This window comes from Calypte anna, chromosome 2, assembly GCF_003957555.1.
Source record: "Calypte anna isolate BGI_N300 chromosome 2, bCalAnn1_v1.p, whole genome shotgun sequence".
Taxonomy (NCBI): Eukaryota; Metazoa; Chordata; class Aves; order Apodiformes; family Trochilidae; genus Calypte; species Calypte anna.
Window position 1 is genome coordinate 17,956,268 of NC_044245.1, and position 27,062 is coordinate 17,983,329.

At 37.4% G+C, this 27,062-nt stretch overlaps 1 protein-coding gene across 4 annotated transcripts in view; it reads left to right on the forward strand.

Annotated features, from left to right (window-relative positions):
- ARHGAP21 (Rho GTPase activating protein 21) overlaps nucleotides 1-27,062 on the forward strand; it is a 107,476-nt gene that overhangs the window by 37,893 nt on the left and 42,521 nt on the right. For 2 of the 4 annotated variants that reach the window (XM_030445008.1, XM_030445009.1), the window contains exons 2-4: nucleotides 8,456-8,638; nucleotides 14,086-14,110; nucleotides 25,891-25,983. The exons of 1 other annotated variant lie outside the window; for it this stretch is intronic. In XM_030445008.1, coding sequence (XP_030300868.1) covers nucleotides 8,456-8,638; nucleotides 14,086-14,110; nucleotides 25,891-25,983 — 301 coding nt within the window. Of the gene's footprint in view, nucleotides 1-8,455; nucleotides 8,639-14,085; nucleotides 14,111-25,890; nucleotides 25,984-27,062 lie in introns of those variants that run through there. One more of the 4 variants, XM_030445011.1, reaches the window with a different exon arrangement.

A 27,062-nucleotide genomic window follows, 5' to 3' on the forward strand; every position in this document is an offset into this window, starting at 1 on the left:
GTTTGAGGACATCGTCTATATGTGGGTGGGTTGTTTTGTTTGTTTTTGTTTGTTGTTGCTTTTTAAATTGGGTTATTCAGTTCTAAGCTGCATTTCAAAATCTGAATTGGTGTCCTCACTGATCTCTGATGCAGGGAGGCTGCCACTGCCTTCAGTATTGAGTTGAAAGAATATTCCAGGCTTGTGTTCCATCTTGGTGGGATCCACACTTTTAAAAGAGGCAGGTTTGCTACCAGGGCCGCCTCCTCAGAAATACCTGGATTAACTCTGGTCCCTTAAAAAAGACCTACTGCTGGGGCCACCTGGTCTTAGTGCCATAACAGTAAATTAAAATGATAAAAAGTGGGTTCCTGTGAGGGAGACACCTAAACTTATGATCAGTACCTAAGTGATGTTCATGTCTTTATTGCCTTAACCTTGCTCTGAAATGTCTCTTCTTGTTATGGCTATGAGCAAGACCTATTAGAGGGCTGGGTGAGGGAGCAGTGCTTACAGTGACCCACCTGCACAACCAAGGTGATAAATGCCATTGCTCATCCTTCTCCTTCCTGTTTTCCTGTTGTTTGGTATTGAAAACATTCATTGTAGTAACTGTCTCTCCATCTGGAGTCAAAAGGTTTTGAATCTTGCTCTGGAGAGCAAGTCCAGAACTTCAGTTTGTTTGCCTTTATGATCCTTTCCAGCTACTGCATCACCCTCAGAGAGAAATGTTAGTGCTGGGGAGTCTCAGCAGATATCCTACACTTGTCATGTACATACCACCCATCCCCTAAGAGATGAATGGGACTCCCTGGTGACTCTGAGAACTGGCACTTTCACTGAACTGGAGAGTTGGGGAAGTCTTCCACTGAAGATTGAGATGTTTAGGGTTTGTTGCTGTTGTTTGGTTTAGGTTTCTTTTGTTGCTGCCCTTTCCCCCTGCCTTCCTGAAAAGCTGCTGCGTAGAAGAGCTGTGCCTCCCAATTCCAAAAGTAGAGTGTCTTCTGCTGTCAGTAGTGGCCTCAGAGAGATGGCCCTGCCTGTGCAGTTTGATCTCCCTGACTGCCATCTACTGATTGTTGCTGATTGTTGTATGCGTGAGGACTCAGCTGCATTTATCTCCACATCTTGGCTTTTTTTCTGTGGTGAGAGCAGGTATGCAGCTGTTTGATCTTTTGGGTTTTGAGAGCTTGTTTACATCTTTGTTTCCAGTTTCAGGTTCTTTGTGGCAAGGCACCCTCCTCTTGAAACCAGCTGAAAACAGGCTCAGCAGTTACTAGCGTTGGGCAGCCAACTCCTTCATGTGTATTTCTTAAATATATACCACAGAAGTAGGCAGGATGGAGACTCACCTTTTGTCTCAGGATCTGAGGGTCTTGTCACCAGATCCAGCATGGTCTGTTGGGTTCAATTCGTTTCCCTGTCACCCATTCTACAACAGATTGGAGGGATATTTAGGAATGTTCTGGGCTGGAAGACACTTTCCACTGTTGTGCTTCAGTACCACTCCATTTCCAGTCTGAAAATGACTGATTTTTAGAGTGTTAGCCTTTAGGTAAAGGCTTATTTATCCTGAACTATGTTCACTCTAGTCTGCTACGTTGTGGTCATGTCTAGTTTTATTGAAATGCTGTTAATAAAAAGTATATATCAGTACATAGTAAAAATTGGCAATCATGTTAATGTATTCTATATATTGTGATGTATATATTGCACTGTGAGTTTGAATCACTTCTAAATTGTATTGAACTCATTATTGTCTAGAAAGAAGCTTTTAAAAACACATTTAGCAAAGTTCAGTTTGACATACAGACAAAGATATTACGCTTCACTATGCCCAAATAATATTTGCATTTCTAAAAGGTAGACAAGAAATATACTTTTTGATGAAATTAGAAATCACAGGAATGCTTAATGGCAGGGTTTGAACATGATGTGAATTTAGAGAAGAAAATGTATCCCAGAGAGTCAGATTGCATAGGCAGACTCTCCAAACAAACTTATTTTTTGAAAGTGGTATTTAAGGCAGACTCTTTGAATGCAGATGTCTTTACAGCCTTAATGATGTATAATGCCTTGGTATGAAGAGAAGGCCTGTGGAGCTACCAAACTATGCAGGTGGATGAAACTAATGCACATTTATTATGTATAAATTAAACAGCAATTAGTAATTATTTAATTTTTTAACCTTGTTGCTTGTTTAGTATGAAGGGTGAAGCATTTAGTATGGAAAAACAAATGCACCAGTTTAATACTTGAAATACTGAAATGGTTGGGATGATTTGTTAGTAAACTTTACAGGCTAACTTTGGTCTCAGTAAAGAAGGGGCAGATTCAGATCACTGGTACTGTACATGCACTGCTGCAGAAACTTAAGCTAAATTCCAAAGGTGCTTTAACAAGTCTAGTAGTACAGCTCTTAAATATTTAATTGGTGCTTTTCTTGGTTATTTTGCCTCTCTTCCTGCCTGCAAATTCTAGATGCCTTTTTTTAATGGTGTTAGCTAGCATCCAAGGTTCATACATCCGTGTTGTTCATGTTCCCTTTTATCCTAAAAACTTGTCAGGGTGCTTTCTGATGATCAGGTTGAATTTTGTGATACTGATGATTACACCTTCTAGCTACCTTGTGACAACAGAAAGCATTGGAAGACTCCTTTGAGGAAAGAACATTGTCAGTTAATGTGTCCTCCCCTTTCAGGGAAATCTACAGGATTTTGTCAACCATAAATGTCAGTTACAAGTTCGAACCAGTGGACATTTGATGTGGAGGTCTATAATTGTGTAGGTTTCAGGTTTTCTGCATTCCAGTTTTCCTGCATGTTTCTTTGCAGGATTTTTTGTATTGGTGGGAGGTGTAATATGTTCCTTAGGTTGGAAGTCATGGAACTAATTTTTTTTCTAAGACAAAACTGTGTCCTGGTTACCTGTAGGGTGGATTTGCTGAAGATGTCATCTTTGTGTCAGTGATTATTTTTTGTCAACTGGGAATTCTTTCCCTCTGTGCAAGATGATATTTCTACATTCCAGTATGATTTAAAGATGTTAGAAATTTCTTTTCTAATCATGGCTTGAGACCATTTCAGTATGTGATCAGTTTCTCTTTTCAGAAATGTGGCCTATCTCATTGCAATATTTGATTTATGAGCTTGAGAAGAAACAAAAGGAAAGGCCTAATTCTGCACCTTGTGATAATGATGCTGCTTTCGAGGTGCTGCTGAGATAAAACATAAGCTAGCTTTCTCTGGGTGTTGGGTAAGCCTCACTATACTGCAAATGATGATGGAGATAATGCATCCCAATGAAAAGTTGAATAACCTTTTCTTTGGCTGTCTTAAATGTCTGTCTTTCTCAGATCTTTCTTAGAGGAAGCATTACATGTTATCAGAACACAGAGGGGCTGTGTGTTTTGGAAGGTTCTGGTTGCTTTTTATTGTAGTAGAAGACCAGGGAATCATGGATTGAACTTTTACTCTTGAGTTCACCTATGTGCAGGAGTCTAAGTCTGAGCCCCCAGGTCAAGGGGAGATAGTGTCCTCTGAGCATGATACCTTTCTTTGCTTCGTCATTCCTGATCAGATAGGTATTGAAGGGATATATTTATTATTGGGAATATATTGAGGGATATATTTATTTTTGAGGGATATATTTATTATTGCTTCATTTGACTTTTCATCAGCTTCTAGGAAAGTGATTTGAAGTTCTCTGTATGGTTTTAGTCTAAATGTCTCAATGGCTTATTACAACTTTATTTAAAAATCTTCAGTGGAAGAACTTGATTATTAAAGAAACAAAGGCTGACTTGCATTGAAAGGTGCCATTGTTCAGTGGGTAATGTTTTCTTGCCCATCTAGGCAGGTGGTTTTTTTTGTTCTGTTCTTTTTCCTCCCATTCTGTAGCCTTAGCCAGAAAAGACCCAGATTGTTACCTTTTTAAAGGACCTTGTACTTGTCACATAAAATAAGCCTTTTTTCTCTAATATTACACATTTAATGAGTCAGTTAACTAAGTGGTTGGATACTTGGATACAGAAACTAGGGAAAATAAATGACCTGATACAAAATATTTCACTGTTTTCAAATAAACAGCATTTATGGTAGCACATGGAACATCCTGCCTAACATGGAAATTATTCTCCTGGGATAATTTTAAGGAGTAATAAAACTATATTCAGGATGAGTTTTGCTCTGGTTTATGTCAGTACTGACTAAAAAAAATAATAGTATGATAGCTGTTGAATCTGTGAAATAAGGTGACATCAGCCTACTTTTTGTCCAGCATATATCCATAAAGCTGAATTGCTGTTCCAGGCATGACATTTCATGATGGTAAAGCTAAAAGCTGAACATTGCTAAATGCAGCTGAAGCAGGCCCTGCTTAGCACAAGCTGTGTCCATAATATGTTTTTGTTTGGTTGTGGAGGGGTTTTGTTTGGTTTTTTTAGGGTTTTGGGGGTTTTTTGTTTTGTTTTTTGTTTGGGTTTTTTGTTTGTTTTTTTGTTTGTTTGTTTTTTGGGGGGGTTTTTTGGTCTTTTTGGTTTTTTGTTTTTGTTTTTTGGTTTTTTGGGGTTTTTCTGTTTTTTTGTTTGTTTCTTTGTTTTTTTTGTTATTTATTTATCTAAATAAATACAGATTTAGGCTCCAGAAAATGTAGTTTCTATAACACTTGAAATGAGATTTTGATTTACTTATTTGTTGAAGTGTTCTATATGGCAAAGAAATTTAAAAATGCTTCAGAGAAAAATGTCAATCTGCAGTGTTTTTTAGAAGTAATGTTGAACTAGTGCACTGAACACAAAGATGAAATACAGATGTAAGTTGATTATTTGCACCAACTTCAAAATAGCTTGAATGATTTTTCTTTTTCAAGGTGTGATAGTGCAGCGTATCAGGTATTTGTGTTCACTGTCATTTATCTCTGAAGACAGTATTTAGAAGTCAGAGTATACCTATTTATGTGTTAGCCATGAAATCAATTATTTATTGATAGCTTGTGTTGCAGTTACCTATGGCTGTCAAAAGGATTTCTAGCATGCTCAGTGTAGGTCTGTCTAAATTGCTGTCTAAATTGCCCTAAATTGAAAGAGGGGCTTTGGAGAGGATGCAAGTTGGGTATGTTTACATTTTTTTTTAAACTAATAAAATTGGAAATTATTAATTGGAGATTCGCTTTTAATTGGATATAGTATAGTTTACGAACATCAATGCTTTTTACTGATTTTACATAACTCTGCTACTGTGTGTTAAACGCAGTGATTTGTGTACATCTGTAAGATGCCATCTGATTTTTCATGGGTGTTTTTATTACACAGAAAAGAAGGTTACATACGACATTAAAAACAAAGTATGAATTTTACAATGCACATAAGCATTTGTTGTATGTTCTTGTAGTTGCTTAGAACAGGAAATGATGCTTTGAGATACTTTGTTCTGAAACCTTGCATGAAGAAATCCTGAGGGAAATGGTGCTCGAATGATTTTTAGTAGCCTGTGATTTTTCAGTCACTGAACTCGATTGCATGCATTCTGACTTTGTTTTAGAGCATTGAATCTACGTAGACATATTCAGTTAGGAATATGGCAAAATAATATTTGTTTTTGTTAGATTTTATATGGAATGAAAACAAAACATTCATTTTTAGTTCTCTTGAAATTCTGATGATACATGTATATATTTGTAACTTATCACTATCAATTTGGTTTGCAAGGAGAACCATGTAGCAGCTCTGGCTTCAGTAACATTCTTGCCTATGCTAAAGATGATTTCTTTCTTGCTGTCTTGCATCCTTGGTTTTTTTGTGTTTCTGGAAACTTTTCTTGTTCCTTTTGAAGGCTTTCTCTGGCAAGGGATATTCTGGTGGGTGTGATGTGGTTGGAAGTATCACAGGATGACTCAACAGATGTTGACTCTCTTTTCTTTATAATTCCGATCCTTGTTCATCGTGGTGACTAAAAGTTGCTGTTGGTAATTGTGTCTCACATTTATTAATAATATTGGCTTTTTATGTTGCTCTGTTGACAGACCTTATCAGAGGGTCCAAGGATGGTGTGGAGATAACCTTCCACTTCTTGCAGGCTCCTTAAGAGACAATGATTTGACTGGGCAGTACTGTTGATTACAAATAGCTATTAGATCAGCAACTTCCACCAATGCTAGAAATTTATATGACATTACAAGGAAATAAGGTTCTCTTCTTAATCAAGTCAAATGCTGCACCTTTCATTTCTCAGACCTGGTGAAGTTCTCTGTATAGCTGTATTTTAAACTCAGGTTACAGTATTCTTACATGTAAACCTCTGTGATCAGTGGTTATACATACTAAAATTACCTTTAGGCTCATTATGGAGGCTTTTGTCAGAATAAAAGATGAAACTGTATTGCAGACTTTGTTTTTTCAGTGCTACTTTTAAGCTTACTGTTTACATGCCCATAAAAATATGTATTTGCTTATTAAATTTTTTTACCTTCTGTCGTACCTGCAGTTGCTTACAGTTGTTAAAAGATTTGCATCAAGTGTTGTCTAAAAAAAATTGAAAGACAAAAGATAGCAGGAGAGTGTTAAACCAGAGGATTGGTGCCTGTCACTTAGTGGGAAGAAATCACTCATTTTTAAGAGGCCAATGGTAATTTTTAATTAGCAGCTATTTCTTTTGCCAGTTTACGAGGATCAAAATGTTCTTACTGGCTCTGTTTTTTGTGCATATCGTGAGATTGAAAGACTGAGGAGAGCCTTTTACTTGTGCAGAACCAGAAAATGCTGTAATGTTCAGAAGCTGAATAGATTGGTGAGGAGCTCCTCAATAACAAACTCCATCCTTAGGCTAAAGGATTACGTAGCTTCAAGTTAACCTTTACATTGCTTGAACTTTAAATCCATTCACCTTTGCAGTTCTACAGTCCTCACTTATTTTTCATTTGTTAGTTGCTTAATTGCAGTCTTTTTGGTTTCACACTAACACTTTAAAATGTGGATGAAGATGCTAGATGAAGGCAGACTAGGCTTGGTATTTGTTATTCTTCCCAAAAGCTGCTGATAATCCTTCCAGGCTTTTCAGAGGAACAGAGTCCCATTGGGCTGCTCTGGGCTCTGCTTGTTCTGGTGCCGGAAATGTCTCCGTTTCTTGTCCTGGCTCTCACACCAAGACCCCTTCCTATTTGTGTGTTCTTTCTTGCTTAAGGAACAGGGTTGCTGGAGGTATAGTTTCTGACAACAAACTGTAGCATCTGTATAGAGATGTATCCTGTTTCATACCTGAATGCAAAATGTTTTGGTAGGTTAACTCTGACCAAGCAGCTGCAACATTTTCCTTACAGTAGTGTGTGTTGCTATCATTGTGATTAGAGTGGAAATGCTTTGTCTTCTCTGTAAACCATGATTGGAGTTGGCTGTGCCCAGCTCGTCCCTACGAGCTGCAGTTTGAGATCCCAGCTGTCAGGCTGAATCAAAAGGGATTATTTTGGAGCAGCCCAGGAAGAAAACCAAGCAGTAAATTCTGACACGTATCAGCCAGTTTCTGAGCCACAGCAGCAGAGCTACAGAAGGACAAGAAGACTATTATTTGTGTTTGAATACCCTTTGAATAGGCTATAGGCTCTGGTATCTAAATTTGTTTCACGCATCGTTGAACTAGAATATTAAGAGGAGGGTCATAGGGTTTTGCATGCTTTCTTTGTATGTCTTTTGCTTTTGATTTGAAATATTGTGTGTGGTTCACTTTGAAAACTGAAATGGAAGATTTCATATAAGGCTGAGAGGATAAATATAATAATGTTTCTTGAGTCAGAAGCATATAAAATTACCCTTAAGAAAAAACCCAACATGCCTTATTTCTTTGCTAGAGGAGGGATTGCAGTCAGATTCTAAAAGGAAACTAGATGTTTTTACTTCTGTATTTAGAATATGCACACTGAAATGCTCAGATAAAGTAACTAAGGATGGAAAGAACAAAGGTCAAGTCAAAGATGTGACTAAAGGAAAAGTGTTTTGCTAAAGAAGCCAAACCAATTGGATGTTCTTCAGTTGTTTTTACTTGTTTTAAGTGATGAGATACTAGTCAAGAAAATCATGTCTGTATTTTAAGTGAGGAAAAGAGGAGTTTGTGAATGTGCTTGTGAACTATGTGCATCCAGAAATAGGGCTACAGAGGACACGCACTTGTATTTAGGTAGAATGTGAATTAAACATGCGAGCTGTAAACATTTCTCCTTATTCTTCTGAATAATGTTGCTACATGTTAACTTTCTTAATATCTAACTTCATATAAAATTTCATAGTAGTTTTATGTGTGATATATGATCTGTAAGGCTGAAAGAGATGCTGTTTTACAATAAGCATGTTTCTTTTGAAAATACTAGTGGTCTTCACATTACTTTGGTTGTTTGGGATTTTCAGGTGCCCAGGAGTTTTTGTTTGGGGTTTTAGGGGTTGTTTAATTATCCAAATTACTACTTCTGTATGTGTCTTTTTTTATTTTAGGCATCGAAAAATAAAGATGGAAAAGAGCAGAGTGAAGCTTTATCACCATCAGAGGAAGAAGAAACATTTTCTTGGCCTGGTCCCAAAACTGTTGTACTGAGGAGGACATCTCAGGGTTTTGGCTTCACCTTAAGACACTTCATAGTTTATCCTCCAGAATCTGCAGTTCAGTTTTCTTTTAAAGTAAGTGAAATTAATAATGAAGCTCTTTTTATATAGCTTTATTATACTTTTATCATTAAAAGACCAGCTTGCATGAAAGTAAATGTATGTATACATGTCTGATACAGATGAATGATCCCTTGTGTGTAGGGTGTGTGGATTGCTTATTGCACTGATCTGTGACCATACACTGACCTGTCCAATGAAAATGGAACTGACTGGATATGAGCTCGCCCAAATTAAAATATTTGTTAGCATGGGTAAGACCAGTGCAGAATATAGAAATATTTCTCTAGACAGATTTTTTTTATCCAAAGGCAGTGTGATGAGTCAGTATACCCTTTGAAGTGCAGACTTCAAAGGTGGAAGGCTAAGGTTTTTTCTTTATTATGTTTTTTTGGTTTGGTCCCCCTGCCACCCCAGATGAAATTTGTCATACCATCATAAGAATACAATAGCCTTGAAAAACATGTGTTGACTGTACTTTCTAAACCAGTAGCCTAAAATTTATGTACACTAGGAAGGTGGGTTGATCTTATGTATTACATTCTTTTTGCTAAGAAGAATCTGCGGTTCCCTGTCAGTCAAGAGATAAATGTGTGCAAAATATATACGTGCCTCCATTAAAGGACAGCTTTCTTGAATAAAAAACTGTAAAATGTTTTATATTTTAAGTTAAAACAAGTAGTTCTAAATGTTAAGTAGCTAATTGGTCTGCATTCCTCAAAGGGGGTATGTGACCAAACCTCTTGAAAGTTGCTGTTGTACCTGATGTGTGAAAAAGTGTATGTAGTAGTGAGGAAATTTGAATATTGAGAGGTTTTTTCTAGTGAGTTTAAATAACATTGGCTTATTTTAAAGTCATCAGTCATGCAAGTTTTCATAATCTATGCCATTTCTCATTTTTGCTTTCGCTTTTCCAGTTAAGCAGAAGAATATTCTTATCAGGATGGGAAATGGGTATTGAAGCTTCACGTTCTTTCCAGACAGATAATTAGCTTACATGTCTCTTATGTGTCTCTTCTTTTTTGTTAAAGTTGTCTTTTTTGTCTGTGCTAGGTGTCTGTAAGATTTTTTCTGAAATAGAAAAAGCTTTCCAGGTGAAACTTCACATATTTTTCAATTTAACTTCAGCTATGCAGCCTTCACTTGAGTGCCCCAGTTTTCTCCCCTTGACAAGGAGTCATTGAAGCTAACTGCAAGTGAGACTGCTAGCAGTATCAAGTGATTCTAGCATTTCTGTGCTTCAGGACAGTTTATAGAGAATCAGCCAAGAGTAATATTTGGTTGAATTTGAATATGGAAAACAGAAAGAAGAGTGGGGAAACCTTAGCTAGAGCAGAACACATTACATACTCTTGTTAACATCCTCCCACAACAATACCTATTCACTTGGAGGGTGAAAAGGTAAACAGCATGTGGAGGATGAATCTTGTTAAATGACTGGATATGTTTCTTTGTGGATGTATGACTGTGTCCACTGAGGAGTACATGCCTTTCTCACACGCAGAAGGAGGCAGGCATAAGGAAGGGCAAGTAGAAGAAAAAAGAAATGGCAGCCCTTTCCCGTTCATTCACTTGGGATGGTTTCTGAGAGAAACCCAAAATGGAAACCCATAGTTAACCCTGATCTGATACCTGTAAATCTTGAAACATGCCTTGCACTTCTGCACTTCTGTTCCACACACACACACCTTTTTTTTTTCCTTTTTTTTTTTTTTTTTTCCCCTTTGATCTGGTTAATTCATTCCTATCTCTGTTTTCTGTAAAGAAAATGAGGTTGTTGGGTAGTTGTAATACCTTTATTCAGGATTTCAGTCGCATGTAAAGATCATAAGGTTCATTTGGACAAAGCCCTGGTCAGTAATTCTTTAAGTTAACAAGTTAACCTTAAGTGTCTTTTCTTCTCCCTTTTAATGTCTATGAGGTGGCAGAAGAAAAGATCTTCAAAATTATTATTCCTAGGCCTTTATAAGGTGGCTTTTATAGCAGTCTGAGTACCTAAGTTATGGTACTGAAGAATTAAATTCACCTGTTTCAGCTGTATCCTAATGTGAGGCAAACCTGATTTCTTTGCCATTTTTTATCAAAGATAGTATTAGTTACCAGCATAATGCTCCTAGACTATAGCATGTGGTAAAGGTGACATCACACCTGGATATTCCATGGGAGTGAGAAAAGGTTCTTACAGGACAGAGAAGACCACAATTTTGGAAAGCCATTGGAAAATTCACTGAGGTGAATTTTCTTGGAAGCATTGAATTCTACCCACAGGATGCATTGTGTGGAAAAGTGTGAGTGTTATTTTGTAAAAATCTTAAATAATCTGTTCTTTAGCCAAGTGCATTTGAGGAGGTGTAGGGTCTTTATTTCTATTTTAAGAAGTTCAGTGTTCTAGTTGTAAGTCTAATAAAATAAATGTTCAGTTAAAAAACCTTTTTAAAATTGTTTTTGGGAGCTTGCTATGAGGAAGAGGTCTAGACAGATCTGTCTCAAAGCTCTGACTGAGTGGGAGTCCCAAAACACACTTGTCTTTTAATTTATTAACTAATAGTTCGCTGCCTTGAATTATCTTCCATTCTTCAGGTGGGATGGTGGGGTGTTTTTGGTGACACATTCTATTAATATTTCACAGGAGTTGAGGCACACCTTACCCTTGTTATTTAATAGCTTAGAAGCTTCTCCTTCACTCTGTTAAAAAGTGCAGAGCAGAATATATATGCATTACATATATACATATATATGTATATATATAGAATATATAAGTTTATCCTATAATGGAATAAGGGCTACTTATGTGGAATCAGAGTCCAAATTGCTGTCAAGCACATGAAATTCTAGCTCTCTGGTCCATCTCATGAATGTCTCTAAAACACTTTTGGTGTGGAAGAAGCATACACTGACATCTTGGAATATACAAGAAGTAAATGTAGGAGAGAGCTAATTCCAAAACATTTGCCTTATAAACCATTCCATTTTTAAAGGCGTGAACTCATTGTCTTGATATAATGACAAACTAATGTTTTTAACACAGCTTTGCATACTGGGCCAGGCCTAGAGAGTTGTAGTGAACAGAGTTCAATCCAGTTGGCAGCTGGTCACCAGTGCTGTCCCTAGGGCTCAGTTTTGGGGCTGGTCTTGTACAATACCTTTATCAATGATCTACATGAAGGGATTGAGTGCTTCTTCAGCAGATGACACCAACTTTGGTGGGACTGTTTATCTTGAGGGTAGGAAGGCTCTCCAGGGGGATCTGGACAGGTTGGATTGTTGGACAGATTGTTGGACAAGTCCAAGTGCCGGGTCCTGCAGTTTGGTCTCAACAGCTCTGCAATGCTACAGGCTTGGGGAGGAATGGCTGGAAAGCTACCAGGCAGAAAAGGACCTGGGGGTGCCGAATATGAGCCATCGCTGTGACAGGTGGCCAAGAAGGCCATCAGCATCCTGGCTTGCATCAGGAATAGCGTGGCCAGCAGGAGAAGGAAAGTGATGGTGCCCCTGTACTCGGCAGTGGTGAGGCTGCACCTTAAGTGCTGTGTTTGGTTCTGGGCCCCTCACTACAAGGACATGGAGCTGCTGCAGCAAGGTCCAGAGAAGAGCAACCAAGCTGGTGAAGGGGCTGGAGAACAAGTCCTGTGAGGAGTGGCTGAGGTAATTGGGAATGTTTAGTTTGGAGAACAGGAGGCTGAAAGGAGATGGTATCAATCTCTACAACTGTCTGAAAGGAGGTTGTAGTGAGTTGGGTGTTGGCCTCTTCTCTCACAAAAATAATGACAGGACTAGAAGAAATGGCCTGAAGTTGTGGAGGTTTAGACTAGGTAGGAGGAAGAATTTCTTTACTTAGTGAATAGTCAGGCACTGGAATAGGCTGCCCAGGGAGATGGTGGAGTCCATTTAAAATCCACACAAATGTGGCACTTCAGGACATGCACCAGGGGATATGATGTTTGGGTTTTTTTTTCCTAGGTTGGTGGTTGGACCTGGTGGCCTTAGAAGTCTTTTCCAACTATGACTGTTCTTTGACTGTATCTTGCCCAGTGACAAACTGACAAACCCACAGCAGCAGTTCATAAATTATGGCAATTCGATATTGTTGACTTTTCATTTCACTTCTGTAATTTTTGTGTGTGTGTTTCTTGTTTTTTCTTCCTTAAAGGTGCATTTCTGCAGTATCTTACAGGACTTCAGCAGAAATTCTGTATATCTCATGAGAAATACATTGCACATAGGAGAGACTTCATAACATAATGTTCATATCCCAGTCGTACATTCTTTCTTCAAGTCTTCTACTCTTGAATGGTGTGCTCAGATCAACGTAAAATTACTCTGAAAATACTTAAGATAAATCTCTGTCTTTTTCATATTCAAATGCAAAAGACCTAGAAATTTGGAATTAATCCATTTAAAAGTTTTAGCAAATAGTTGAAAATTATTTGTGTTACCTTGCTCGTTCTTCCCTTCAGGAGGAAGTTATTTTAATTAGCTGAGATGAATTGTTAGAAATACTTCCCACACAATACAAAGTAACATGAAAATTTGTTCTTAGAATGCAAGTTTATTACTTGATAAAGAAACAGTTGTGAAAGAAAGCAGGTATTTCCCTTTGTAAGGAATCATGCTTTTCAAGTAGTAGAATTTCATGGCAGATATTAGCTATGATCTTTCAAAAGCCTTTCATTTGTGTTATAAAACTGTCAAGCAAGGATCAAATAAGTAATAATTTTATATTTTAAGCATACCATTCTCAGTGCTACGCAATTGTGTGTGGTGGTTTTTGTTGTTGGTTTGGTTTTTTTCCTTCTGTTTCTGTTTTGTTTGTTAGGGTTTTTTTAAGCACTGTCAGTGATATCTGTTAGTTACAGTTGTGTGAATACAACTGTTATTAAATACAAGGAGAACCTTTGTTCTTACTGAACAGTTTCTGGAGTAGCTATTTTTCTCTAAGCAATAGTACTGAAGACAAAACAAACTTGATGTTACAAATTTCAGGAAGCATATTCAGAGCTTACTTAGAAAATATTTTGTATCTCTTGCATATTATTTAGCTTTGAATCCTTAGATAATTAAAGTGTAAACTCTCTTGCCTTTCTTGGCTTTCAGGGTGGAAACATGCTTGCAGCAACAGAGTGTAGTATTAGGTTACATGGCAGTGTTTCTGGGGTTTTGGTACATTTGTTTTCAGATAATGCCATTCATGTTGTTCTTGTGGGGATGTTTCATGGAACTGTGGTTAGTTGGTTGGGTGTTTAGGTGTGTTTGTGGTTTGTTTTGTTTTTCTTTTAAGTATTAAACTAATTTCTCATAGTGAAAGACTTAATTCTCTGAAGTTGAATATTTGGGAAAAAGTATAAGGTACCAGAATGCAGACTTAATCTCACGTGTTCACTTGAAATCTTCATAGCTTATAGATTCCTATGCAATTATTGAATTTTCTAAGTTTTTAATGTGCACTCTTTCTTTTTCCTTAGGATGAAGAGAATGGGAATAGACAAGGTATGTCTTGTTTTTATTCTTTCGCAGATCAAATATGTTGAACATTTCTCTTCAGCTGTATAACACTTCAATAGCTACCTAGGAGTTTGAAATGTAGGATCACTTCATTGGCCATCCAGCTCTCTGAATTTCATGGCATTGGGAGCAAAACAAAGAAAATATCTTTTAGCTTCACTTACTTTAGAAGCCACTAGGCTAACTGAAATATTCAGACTGCTAATTTTATCTGCATGAAGACCCAGGTATCTGAATAAAGCACTACTCTTATGGATTTAAGTATCATGGATATATTTATGGATATGCATTTTTTAAAAAGTGCTGTACAGTGTGTCTAAGATCAGCCAGCATGAAAGCCAGCAACTTTGAATTTTGTTGCAACTTATTCTAATGAAAGCAACACATAAGTATATAAACCTGTAGTGTTTGTTAACAGTGGTAAAAACCATTCTCAAAAGTAGTATACAGCTGATACAAAAACAGAAGATAAAAAGTTTATTCCTATTAAGTTCATGATACATTATTCAGTAATTAATACAATCATAGAATGCTAGATTGGAAGGGACTTCAAGAATCATCTGGTCTGACCTTTCTAGGTAGGAACAGATACAGTGGATTCAGCACTCTTGTAAAAAAGACTCCAGACCTTGGAGTCTTAAGTCTCCAGTGTTGGGGAACCCATCACTTCCCTGGGGGCATCATTCCAAAGTCCAGCTGTTCAATAGTGAAAAATTTTCTTCTGTTGTCCAGTCAGGGTCTCTCCAGGAGTAACTTGCACCCATTACCCCTCTTCTTTTCTATGTGATTCCCTGTAATTTAGTCAGTTTTGGTTCTGTCATGTTGTAAGAGATCCCTGAAACCTGCTTCAGTGTTGTCAGATAAGATGTATAAATAAAGTTCTCACACTTGTTGTAGGAGGGATTAAAAAAATCACTTACTTCGGTGCTAGACCTGTTAGTTCCCCTCCATTTTCATAGCTTTCTCCTGCTCATGTTGCCTGTGTCTGCTCTCTTTCTTAATTCACAAGTTAATATATTTTTTATTAATTGGTGCTACACTCAGTCCCACTTAATTTACATTTCTCTGCATTATTTTGGTATTTTCACATCCACACTCCACTCTTTGCTGACACCTTACTGTTTCTCTAGAAGGGTGAAAAATGTTTTGATTTAGGTAAGGAAAATTGGGTTTTCAGGTTGAGAGTCCAGTCCCACCTGTGCTTTTTCCTAATCTGTCAGTTAGATACGCAGAGGAGGTGGGATTAGCTGCACTGCGGATGGAAAGAGAAGTAATTGAGTCTCTGCTTACTCTGGCAATGCAAATGCAGGTTGTTGGGGACAGACCTGTTCAAAGGTACCTTCGCTCAGAGGCAGCACAGGGTGAACTTGTTTTACTGGTGGGTTACAGAATGCTTTACACAGCAGCAGAGAATGGTACCCAGTTCCAGTGTACTTTTTAAAACCTCATTTAGTTGGAAGACACCATGTCTGAAGTTGTTCCAGGTTGTGGGTTGTTGGGGTTTTTTTGTTTGTATTTGTTTGTTTGTTTTTGTTTGGTTTTTGGTGGTGTTTTTGTTTTTTGTTGTTGTTTTGTTGTGGGTTTTTTTTTTTTTTTTTGGTGTAACTGATATGTCAGAAGACGCATTCTAGGAAATAAGAATTTACTTGAACTTTTGCTTTTCTCTTGGGAGCAGGTTAATTAATCTGTTTCATTCTTCCAGTCTTGCTCAGCTGTTGTCACCTGCTTGTTAAACAGTGAAGAGTCAATCTCTTAATATTATTTCTCATCCACCCCTGCTTCCAAACATCCAAGCTTTCAACCTTCTTTATCCATTGTATTATACAAAAAGAAAAAGCCTTTAGGAAGAGGAAAGGAGTCATTCATCTGTGCCAAACCAGCATGGAAAATAGCCCTTGTGGTCTAGAGAAAGAAGTTCTCCAGTATTATTCTTCTCACAGGGAGAACCAGATCAGCTGAAGATGCAAATATGGGTCTGTTTATTTAAAATGTTATCTGAGATCTGTTTTTCAGTAGAGGAAGAGCAGTAAACAAACATTTATTTGGTTCACTGTGAGACCTGTCCAGGTGGGAGCAAGATTGCTTTCTGGAAATCTTTGTGTAGCTACTTGAACTATGAATCATAGCTCAACTATTTCTTATTTATAGCAACATAGTACATTTGTATGCCTTGAAATACAGATCAAAGGGCACAAAGTGCTCTGGAAGGATAACAACATTCCCATTAGCAGGAGAGGTTGGACTTGTTCCTTCTGGAAAAGAGATGACTGAGGTGGAGGCTGTAGGTGTTGGTAGAAATAAATCTGCTAGTTTTGTGTGTTATACTTAATAAAACAACAAAATGGGACAAAGTGTCCCAAAGGACAATACCTTTTCCTCCAGCATATAGTGTCATCTCGGGAGGCAGTAGGGGTGAAACATTGTTGTTTACATTACTAGAAATTGTTCCAGTTCCCAGATGAGTTCAATAGGTAGCTTGTGAGGAGAAAATCAGGAACCTAAGTATGTAATTTTTCATGTTCACAAAAGATCATGTTAATTTGCCAAAAGCAGGTATGCCAGAATTTCTGTGAAAGATTATCACAAGGATTCCTAAAGTAATTAATACTGGAAAATCAGGCTGGGCATCTTTGGAGGGTCAAGCAGCTGTGTGTTGGGCTGCTGGCTGTGGGGGTCCCTTGCTTGTTTCAGGAACTTGAAGAGGAGCACATTGCTGAGCAGGGTGCCTTGTGTCGTACAGAGGAGCCATCTAGTGGCAAATGTCTATCTGCCTTCAAACTTCATTGGTAGACTTGCCTCTGTGCAGAGGCCTCTGCTGTAATTGACAATGAAAAAAGTGATAATTCACTTGAGCTTTCCTCCCTCAGAGGCTGAGATAAGGGGATTAAAGCTTCTCTTTTTTGTGAAACTGTGTGTTCCAGTGCAAAGTTATCTTTTTTAAAAAAATTGATTTTCAGTGAAGATTTCTAATTACCTTAACTTTTTTGCTTTACCCTTTTCACAGGTTAAGCCTACCTTTTAAATGCTAAGATTTTTGTCAGGTTCATCAATTAGAGATTTGATTAGATGAGTATAAAGCATCTCTATTACTGTTGCATTTTATTGAAAGCATTTGAATATTTCTTTCAAAGGAGATGAGTATCTGTTTAAGTCTGGAGGGCAGAAGATAAAAGCATGTACCAGGTTTGATGTGTTCTGACAATGAATAAAATATTTTATACAGCTTTATGTTCTGGTATGAATCCTAGTGCAGTTTTTTAGTACTTATTTTGATCATGCTTCTGGCTTGCATTAATCTTGCTTTTGGTAAGAGTAAGACTTCAAAGCAGTTAGAGTAAAAGGTAGTGCAAATTTGTCCAGGAGAGTGGGCACTCTTAAGAGTGACATAGGAGGGAGATGATGGCCAAGAAGCACTTTATGAAGTGGTGGATCAGGCTGTCAAGCAAAAGGGTTAGGATGCTGTGGACAGTAGATACCTCATTGTCAACAGCTGGGACACAGGGGGACCACCTCAAATGTATTTGTGTAAGTGAGAGAATGCCTACAGGAGCATATGATGGGGAGAGCCCTCATTCCTCTTTTGAGGGCCTCTGAAGCCTCTGTGCACTCGGCTATGCAGCATGAGGAATGGAAGTGTGATTGGGGTCACAGAGACATGGTGGGGTAGCTCTGAGAAGTGGGCTACACTGCTGCAGCAGATGTGTATGTGCACTTTTGGAAAATGCTAGAATTCTGTAACAGGATGGTCAAGTTATGTTTGTTGTTAAATTGTAAGTTAGCAGGAGGATGCATGAAGCTCTGGCTTGGGATGGATGGGAAGATAGCTTAGAGTTTAGGGTCTGCAGGCAGACCAATGTTTTAGTGGGTTTCTGTTACAGACACACAGCCTAGAAGTAGTAGGTGAGTAGTTGAAGCTTTCTTCACACAAGTGATGGAAGCCTCACATGTGAAGGTCCTGGCCCTTATGGGGGACTTAAGCACACTGTTGTGTGGTGGAAGGGCATCACAGCAGACTTACCCTAAATGTTCGGTAGTTATTATTTAAAAGATTTCTGTTCTTTCCTACTTCAATTGATCTAAAGCTAAGCTATTAAAATGCTTTTCTAACAGATGTGTTTTATCAGAAGATGCAGATACTTCTTAGTGGATTCTGGGGTGAAAACTTCTATCAACTTCTGCTGTTTCCTTGAGAATTTGTTAGACTAACCAGCCTCTGTAATACGGAGAATTTCTTTCTTGTGTTTTGAATGCAGTGTACCATCAGTATTCTTCATGTTTCCTGGAGTTGCCTTATTTCAAAATTTAAGAGATTTCTCACAGGCAAAAGTCTCCCAGGAGAGTACTGTAGGACTATTTGGAGACAAGCTGAAAAATACCTATACCTATTAAAAATAGTAATAAGTAATAGTAATAAGTAGTCTGGAGAAAAAACATCTCCATGGCCATGCTGTCACCATACTATTTAATAGTGCACTTAATATGATGAGTATGTTGCTGTCCTCCAAAGACTCCTTGGAGCTTAGTTGGTAAAGTACAAGTTTAGCATGTATTAAAATGGTTGGTTGTTTCTTAAATCCAGTCTTAAAACTTATTTATAAAAAAGCACGTGGTTTGTGGACCATGATTAAAAAGAATGGTGGTAAGAATATGGAAGTAGACTGAAAGGAATTTTGTCTTTCATATAGAAACTAAGGTATTTTATGTTTACCACATTGCCTTGGAAATCTGGTATCATTTAGTCCAGTATGATTTTTAAAATAGTATGTTTTCTTTCCTACTTTATCTCCTGTTTCTACATAGAAGTATCTATAGCAACAAGCAGCTTCCCTTAAAAATCAAAGGTGTGTTAGGTACATTTTTCTGTGTCCTTTTCTTTAGAGGTTGAATATGTGCTTCTTAATGAGACTTTAGACATCTGCTTTCATTCAGATTTCAAGATTGGTAAATCATGATCACCAGGCTATTTTTTTTAATGTGGCTAACTATGGATTAAAGTTTCTACCATTCTATTACCTAAGCTAAATAGTTACAATTTATTATCTGAGGTGCTTTAGTTCTGTGCAAGTCTGATTTGATGTTGTAGGGCCGTTTTGGGGAAGGTAGAAAAAATGCAGGAAAAGGTTTTTATTCCTTACTGCAGCTTATATAATGCCTGAACTTTCTGACGTTTTTGTTCTTAAAACAGATCTGATTTCCTGTAATGAGTTTTGCATTCTGCCAGGATTTAATTTAATCCTATGTTTTCCAGCATTGTCTATCAGCTCAATCTGTTACGAAAGAAGCAGATTCTGCCTGTGATGGTAGGAACAAGGTAGAGAAAGGAACATGAGAATGAACGTGAAAGCAAATATTTTTTAAAGGCTATATATTACTGTGATGATAGAGTTTTAAGGGACATGATAGTGGAGTAAGAGACGAGTTATATAACAATAATACCATAGGATAGCATCACAGTAAATTGTCCTTTTTGGTGGATTTTTAAACCAACTTTATTTTAATAATAAACGTTGAGAATTATAAAAGAGGACTCATTTGAATTATAAAAGAGGACTAATTTGGTTTTGATTCAGTAATCATTTAGAAGCACTTGTCCCACTGTAGCAGTACATATTTCTCCTCCCTTTGCCAGAAAGGCATCCCAGGAATCAGTGCCTCTCAGCACTGTTGAATCAAAAGAGTCCAAATACCTTCGATATCAAAAAGCATACGTGTAGATTTCAGGAGGAATGTTCCTCCCTTTTGAGTCCAAGAAACGTGTACTTAAGAAGCTATCTTAATATAATAATTAGAGGTGTTTCCTGTGGCAGGTGATTCTTTAGAATTAAAAGGAATGATAAACATAGGGCCAGACTGAAAAACCATAAGGTTAAGAAAACTCTGAAGCCTTCAGTTCCTGTGTTATGAGGATTTCTAAGCATAGTTCAGCTACTCTGAGCAAGTTTTTGGGTGGTTTTTTCTGTTTTGTTGTTGTTGTTTGGTTTTGTTTTTTGTTTTTTTTTTCCTCTCTCTAGGAAGAGGAGAAATTGCATGTTTTTAAGCAATGAATTCTTAGGAAAGACTCTGTAAAAAAGTACATATTTTACTCTGTCCCAAAACACTTGCAGGTTTTTTTGCACTGCAGGTCAAAAAGAAAGGAGTCTCTATGTCAGAGATAGTGCTTTGGTGAGTTTTTTTGTTTTGTTTGTTCCCCTCCTTCAAAATGTATAGGTTCTTTTTTACCCCCAGTGTAAGTCAGTTCTTAAAGGTAGTTAATTCTACTGTTCTGTTTAAAAGTAGTTGTTTTTTGTTTTTTGGTTTTTTTTAATTCAGGAGGTGCAGATCGGTATTCTTTTATTTTGCAAACCATATGGCTTCTCTACTGCAATGCCCTCCCCTCTGCCACTTTTGCAACCTCGAAACATTGGTCAGGAAAGCTTCTTTGTAGCTTTAGGATGGGAAGCTTATTTTACCCTGTCAGACTGTCAAGGCTAGCTATAGTCTTAGCTAGTAGATCTAGCTAGTTACTTTTAAAAAGGTTAGATCATAAATCATGATAAGTATATATATTAGGAAGAAGGTTTTTATTTACACTGGTTTGAACAACAGTTGAAACAATCTACTCCTCTCTCAGTTCTTGAGATTCTGCTTTGATCTCACTGGTTACTGAAATTAGCAATTAGCATTTTTTAATTGAAAATTGCTCATTAGGAGATTTGCATACAGTTATGAAAAATGTATATTTTGTCTGGGAAAAATTTTTTGCAATTATCTTCTCTTTATTTGTGTTGTGTTTGATTGCAGGTGTTTGTGCTTCTTCAAACTGCTTAACTTTGGTTGTTTAAAGACCTCATTATAAAGAGTCTCCTGATTCCTTACTACCTTTATTTAAGACAGTGAATTTTTGCCTTGAGTCTTCTATATACTTGGTGATTTGGTTTTATTTCTTTATTTCTGTGTGTGCAGAAACTCCAAAGTAGAACTTCACCACTTTGCCTTCTCTGAAGTTCCATTTTTATTTGAGGAATATGGTTGCATTGTAAGAAATATCTTAGTTGCTCTGTTAGTAAAACTACTGCCTGGACAATAATTGAGTTTTCATTTATCCTGACTAGTGAATGATTGTGTGCTTGCAAGACTGATAAAGGAAAGGACAACTGTATTTCTATGTAATGTGTGTACTTAGCAACTTTATATGCCTCTGTTTCTTTCGTTGCCCTTGTGTAAGACTGCATCTCTGTTTATAGCTACACTTGTGAAGAAATGAAATAAATATGAAATTTTTTTACAGAAGTCCTTTTCATCTGCACTGCTTCCATGCACCTATGAATGTTGCTGGCAGCTGTCACTTCTGCCTGTTGTGTGTGCATGATGTCTTGTTTTTCACTTGCAGTTGAAGGTCTGGGAGAAATTTTATTTACTGGTAACCTGCAGTGTAATGCTTAATTACAAAATTGTTTATGAAAGTATGGAGAAGCAAGGAGGAGGCAAAGCTGTATGCAGTAATGAGCACTGGAAAATCACTGGCAAATAGAATAGACTATTTCAGTTGGAAGGGACTTACAGCTATTATCTAATCCAACTGACCAATTTGGGACTGAGTAAAAGTTAAAGCATGTTAATAAGGACGTTGTCCAAATGTCTCATACACACTTGACAGGCTTGGGGCATCCACCACATCTCTAGGAAGGGCCCCAGGGTTTGATGACTCTTGATAAGGAAATGCTTCCTAACCACAGGACATTCCTTCCATCCCTCTCACTAGTTTTGTTGCCCTCCTCTGTTCACATTCAAGTACCTTTGCATCCTTCTTAAATTGTGAGGCCTAGAACTTCACACAGCACTCCAGGTGAGGCTAGACTAATGCTGAATACAGGGGAATAATCACCTCTTTTGACTGGCTGGTTCATGCTCTGGTTGATGCACTCTAGGGATTTTGCCCTTCTGTCTGCCAGGGCACATGGATGGCTCACATTGAGCTTTCTGTCAACCTGCAACCACAGATCCCTTTCTGCAAGGCTTCTTTTCAGCCACCCCTCTCCAATTTTACCTGTGCTTGGCAAGAGTATGATAAGGCTACATGTCCTGACAGCCTAGTAAGGTGACCTGCTTTACTGGTTTTTTTCTGTATTGCATTGTAAGGAATTGCTGGTGTTCTCAAAAAATTTAGGTCTTTTGAAAATAGAAAGCAAAATTGTGAATCTGATCTGACACTGTGAAGTGCAGAGCTAGAGAACTTAGTGTAAAAGTTCCGCTGTGATAATCTGTGCTAGAAGGGAAGAAGGGAAGTTTAGGGTCATGTTTTGAACAGCATCTTTTGTCTGGGTGCAGATGAAGCCCAATGGACATTTAGGTGCAATTAAATTGTAGTGTAGCGATTGTTAAATTTTGAGAAATGAGACAAGTTACTAGATTATCCATTTTATTTGGCATTTATTTCTTTAATGATTGAGCACGCATCTAAAAGATCCATACCTCCTCAGCTGGTCTGAAGAAAGTATTGCCAGTGTGCAGTGTCAGTAAATATTGCTTAGCTTTGCTTGAGTTTCAAACACAAAATAAAAGTTTTGAGGCAATGTATTCCAGGAAATTCGTACATATATATTACTGATGGAAAGAAGTTTGTATTTGTTTGCAAATGTGTGAAAGACCATGGAGAAATGACAATGATGCATTCATTGACTACAGCTTGTGAATCCTGGTTTTCTCTTCATCTTTACTTGCATTTGTATATTACTGAGCTGTAAAATGAGCCTGCAAGTGAAAACAGTGATTTAAACCTTTCGTCATATTTTTTGCCCCTAAATTGATCTTTAGAGCAATGGGCAACTTTTTTAGGAAGAAGAATGATCTTTCAATATAGCTTCCTTCTACATGTAGGACAGAGAACCAAGTTTAATGCATAAACACCTTTGTGAATTGGCCTCTAAAATAGCTCTGAAAACCACAAGTGGGTGCAGATAGTGTTGAAGAACCTCTAGCTTAAGAGGTTCTTCAACCTTAGAAGAACATGAGCTGTCAGTGTGTGCTTGCAGTCCAGAAAGCAAATCAGGTCCTGGGCTGCATCAAAAGAAACAGAGACAGCCAGCCAAGGGAGGTGATTCTCCCCCTCTACTCTGCCCTTGTAAGACCCCACCTAAGTACTATGTTCAGCTCTGGAGTCCCCAGCATAAGAAGGACACAGAGCTCCTTGAACGTGTCCAAAGGAGAGCCACAAAAATTATCATAGGGCTGGAGCACCTCCCCTATGAAGACAGGCTGAGGAAGCTGGGGTTGTTGAGCCTGGAGATAAGGAGGCTCTGAGGTGACCTTATAGAAACCTTTTAATATCTGAAGGGGCTTACAAGAAAGCTGGGGTAGGGCTTTTTACATGGGTTTGTAGTGAGAGTACAAAAGGAAATGGTTTAAAACTTGAAGAGGGGAGATCTAGTTTAGACATTAGGAGGAAATTCTTCAGTTTGAGGGTGGTGAGACACAGGAACAGGTTGCCCAAGGAAGCTGTGGCTGCCCCGTCCCTGGAAGTTTTCAAGGCCAGGTTGGATGGGGCCATGAGCAACCTGGCCTGGTGGGAGGTGTCCCTGTGCATGCAGGGGGGTGGAACAACAACTTGATCTTTAAGGTCTCCCAACCCAAACCATTCTATGATTCCGTGATTCAATCAGAAATTACATTCAGGAAAGCCTTTCAGTCTCTGGTCTCCATAAACTGGTACAGTTTTCTCCACTGACTCAGAAGTGGAAAGTGTATTGAAGGTATTCTGTTGGCTATTCTGAAGGTTGGCTATTGAATGGAGGAAACCTTATCTCTTGCTTTGTGTGTTCAGGGGTGGACAAGGCATAAAGTAGCCTTTGAGTGTTATGTGAAGTACCAGTTAGGCCACTAACATTTTTAGGTGAGTGTTTTATAAAGAAAGCTTAGCTAGGCCTTTGGTTTTAGATTATAAGTATGAGATGTTAAGTATTATAAATCAAATGTGCCATAGAGAACTATTGTTTTTGTTTTTATTTTAACTTCTGGACTTGTAAATATCTTGGTAAAAGATAAACTGACATACTTCACCCTTGTAAGTGATTGAAGCAACCTTTTGTTCATGGCATCTGGGTAAATTATTCTTGGAGCTTTTCTAAACTTACTGAAATGTTACTGCCTTATAAAGGACAGGACCCATTGTGTGTTCAGTGTCTGTTTAAATCAGCATATTTAAAATGACAGATATTGGCTTTGGTTCACAAAGAGTGTTTTGTATGTCTTGTAGCTGTGTCCTTCTAATCAAATTTTAAAGTATTTGGGGACTGAGCTACCAGCTGGAGTTTCTTTATTTATAATTCAGTTGCTTTGTATATAGGAGCTATCTGATTCTATCAAATCAACTCTTTTATTATTTTCTACCAATCTGGAGTTATTTTGAAAAGGCCATTTAAAACCACATGAGCAAGCCATTTTGTTAAACTGTTTTGTGGTAAAATAACAGGACACCGAGGGTCTGCAGAATGAAAGCATTAGGATAAAACTTGTGTTTGAAAAACGTGGAGTCAGAGGGAAGTCTGGTATTGTACAGTTTATTTAAGTTCTTAAAAAAATGAACTTTTCCCATACGGAAACTGAACCAAAAAAGGGGTGAGGGGCTATATTCAATAAGTAATGCTGTGGCTTAATAAACATGGCCAGGTGGGATATTTAAAGCTCTAAGGAAGTACTTCCAGAAGCACCTTCTGTGCCTGAGTCAAAGATGAGCCATTGAAGAAGTGCTTAGAACCTAATGCTGCAGTTTCAAGGACTGTTTCTTCCATCAGCAGTGCCAGTTTTAGCCATTTCCTTTATTCTTTCCTGCTGTTCCTGCTTCTTTTCTGCTATTTATACCCCCTTTTCCACCATGACAGGGTTGTGGGGTTTTTTTTCAGTTCAGGTCAATTCCCTGGACTCTGACTCGTGTAGCCTCCAATGTGATATTTGTCCAGATGTGAGTGTGGTTGGTACAGGAGCAGTAACTGGTGATAGGAGTTGGGTGCAGTGGCTACTTCAGCTAAGAATGTGGTGTCATGCATGTAAAAGTACAAGGTACCTAGAAATTAAGTGTACACTGAAAAACCAAGAAGAAACAAGTGCTACAGTTTCTAACTACTGTAGGTTAACTTCTACATTTATACTGTGTATATATGGATACGTACAGCACGTGCAGACGTATTTTACTTTTAATTATACATTACTTTTTAAATTTTGATAAGTCTAAGAAAACTTGGGACTTCATCTTGGAGCATCTGAAAAACAGTTAGAAATTCAGTATTAACAATTCTATGAGGACTGTAAATCAGTGGGCTTTTTTCTTCTAAGGAAAATTTAAAAAAAATATTTTTCAGATTGTACTGTTAATTCTTACTTAGTTTGTCTGGCTTTGTCTCTTATGCCAGATAGCAATCTAGAAGAGGAAGAGATAGTTCTTACTAAATAGTTCAGGCATCAGCATGAGGATGAAATAGCAATAATACGGTGGAATGAACATGAAAAATACCACTTAATGGGGCATATTTGCAAGTTAAAGTTTGAGATAGATCTCTCAACTCTCCTCCCCTTTCTTTTTTCCCCAGACAGCTAACATATCTGTACTGCAGCCAAGCGAAACGCTGTCTTCAGGGCTGCTAGTCTGTCTTCCTTCTCTCACCTCAACTTGAACTTTGCTGTTTGATTTAGTGATGAACAAGGAAGGATAACATTTCTGAAGAATTCTTAAAGTAAAAACATTGTAATGCAGTATGATTAAATGATTTTAAGAAATATTCTCTCTTTGTCAGGAAAGCAAAGAAATAGACTGGAGCCAATGGATACCATATTCGTTAAACAAGTGAAAGAGGGTGGACCTGCTTTTGAAGCTGGACTGTGCACAGGTACTGTTCTTCTGTAACACTGATAGCATGTTTGTGTAAGTGATGTAAAATATATATGATTTAAGCATTTGTTTATAGATCTACCGTTTAAGCCTTGCTCTTCTGAAGTTTGGAAGCACTCAAATTTTCCTGTGGTGTTTTTAATCTCAAAAGCATCATTGTATTCTTTCAGAAGGTGCTATATAAAATATGCTAAGGCATTAAAGTTACAGTCTTTCTGTATTACTAAAGAAGTATAATCTTGAGAACAAGTGTATAAATTTATAGAACAACTATATGTGTATATTAAGAAGAAGTATATAATAAAATATGTGAGAAGAAAAAGAAAAGGAAGGTAAATTACATTTGTAAGCTCCTGTTTCTTGTGCTTTGTGACAAACTTCTAACTTTAATAAAATCAGTTTTATTGTCCTTTAAATTATTCGACCTCCCTTAAATTAAATGGGAACAATTGAAGTCGGTCTTAAGAAATTTCATTCAGTTTGATTTAATCAAACTGGAGAGCAGAAGGCGTGTTTTCTGTGAAGGGACAAGTACTTTGTCACATATCTACTTGAGTGTTGAAGGAAAAAAAATCTGATAGAACGAGAGGTCTTACAAGTGTTAAACGAGGAAGTTACATAGATGGATACCAGTACAAACACAGCTTTCTGTCCTTAAAAATATGGCTAAGCGTATGTTCTATTGAAGGATTATCTTTGTCTTGATAATGAAGTGATATTTCTTTTTGAAAACAGTGATCAACTTGCATTTAACTGGAATAGAAAAATCTTTGTATGTATATTCCAAAGGAAATACAAAGATTCTAGGGTGATAACAATTTAAAAACAGTACTTGGTCCTACTTGTACAGCATAAGGCATTTTTCTTTTTAATTCCTCAAGTAGTTATTTTAAAAAGGGGCTACTTTGGCATTATTTTAATGCTACTACATAAAGAAATCTTTTGGCTTGATATACAATACAGTATTTTATGTTGAAGAGCTGAGGAGGCATGTTAATTTCTACTCTGTTCAACGTCTGCCAAATTGAAAGATTAAATCTGAAGAGAATATTTTCTTTTTAGGCATAGAAGACATTT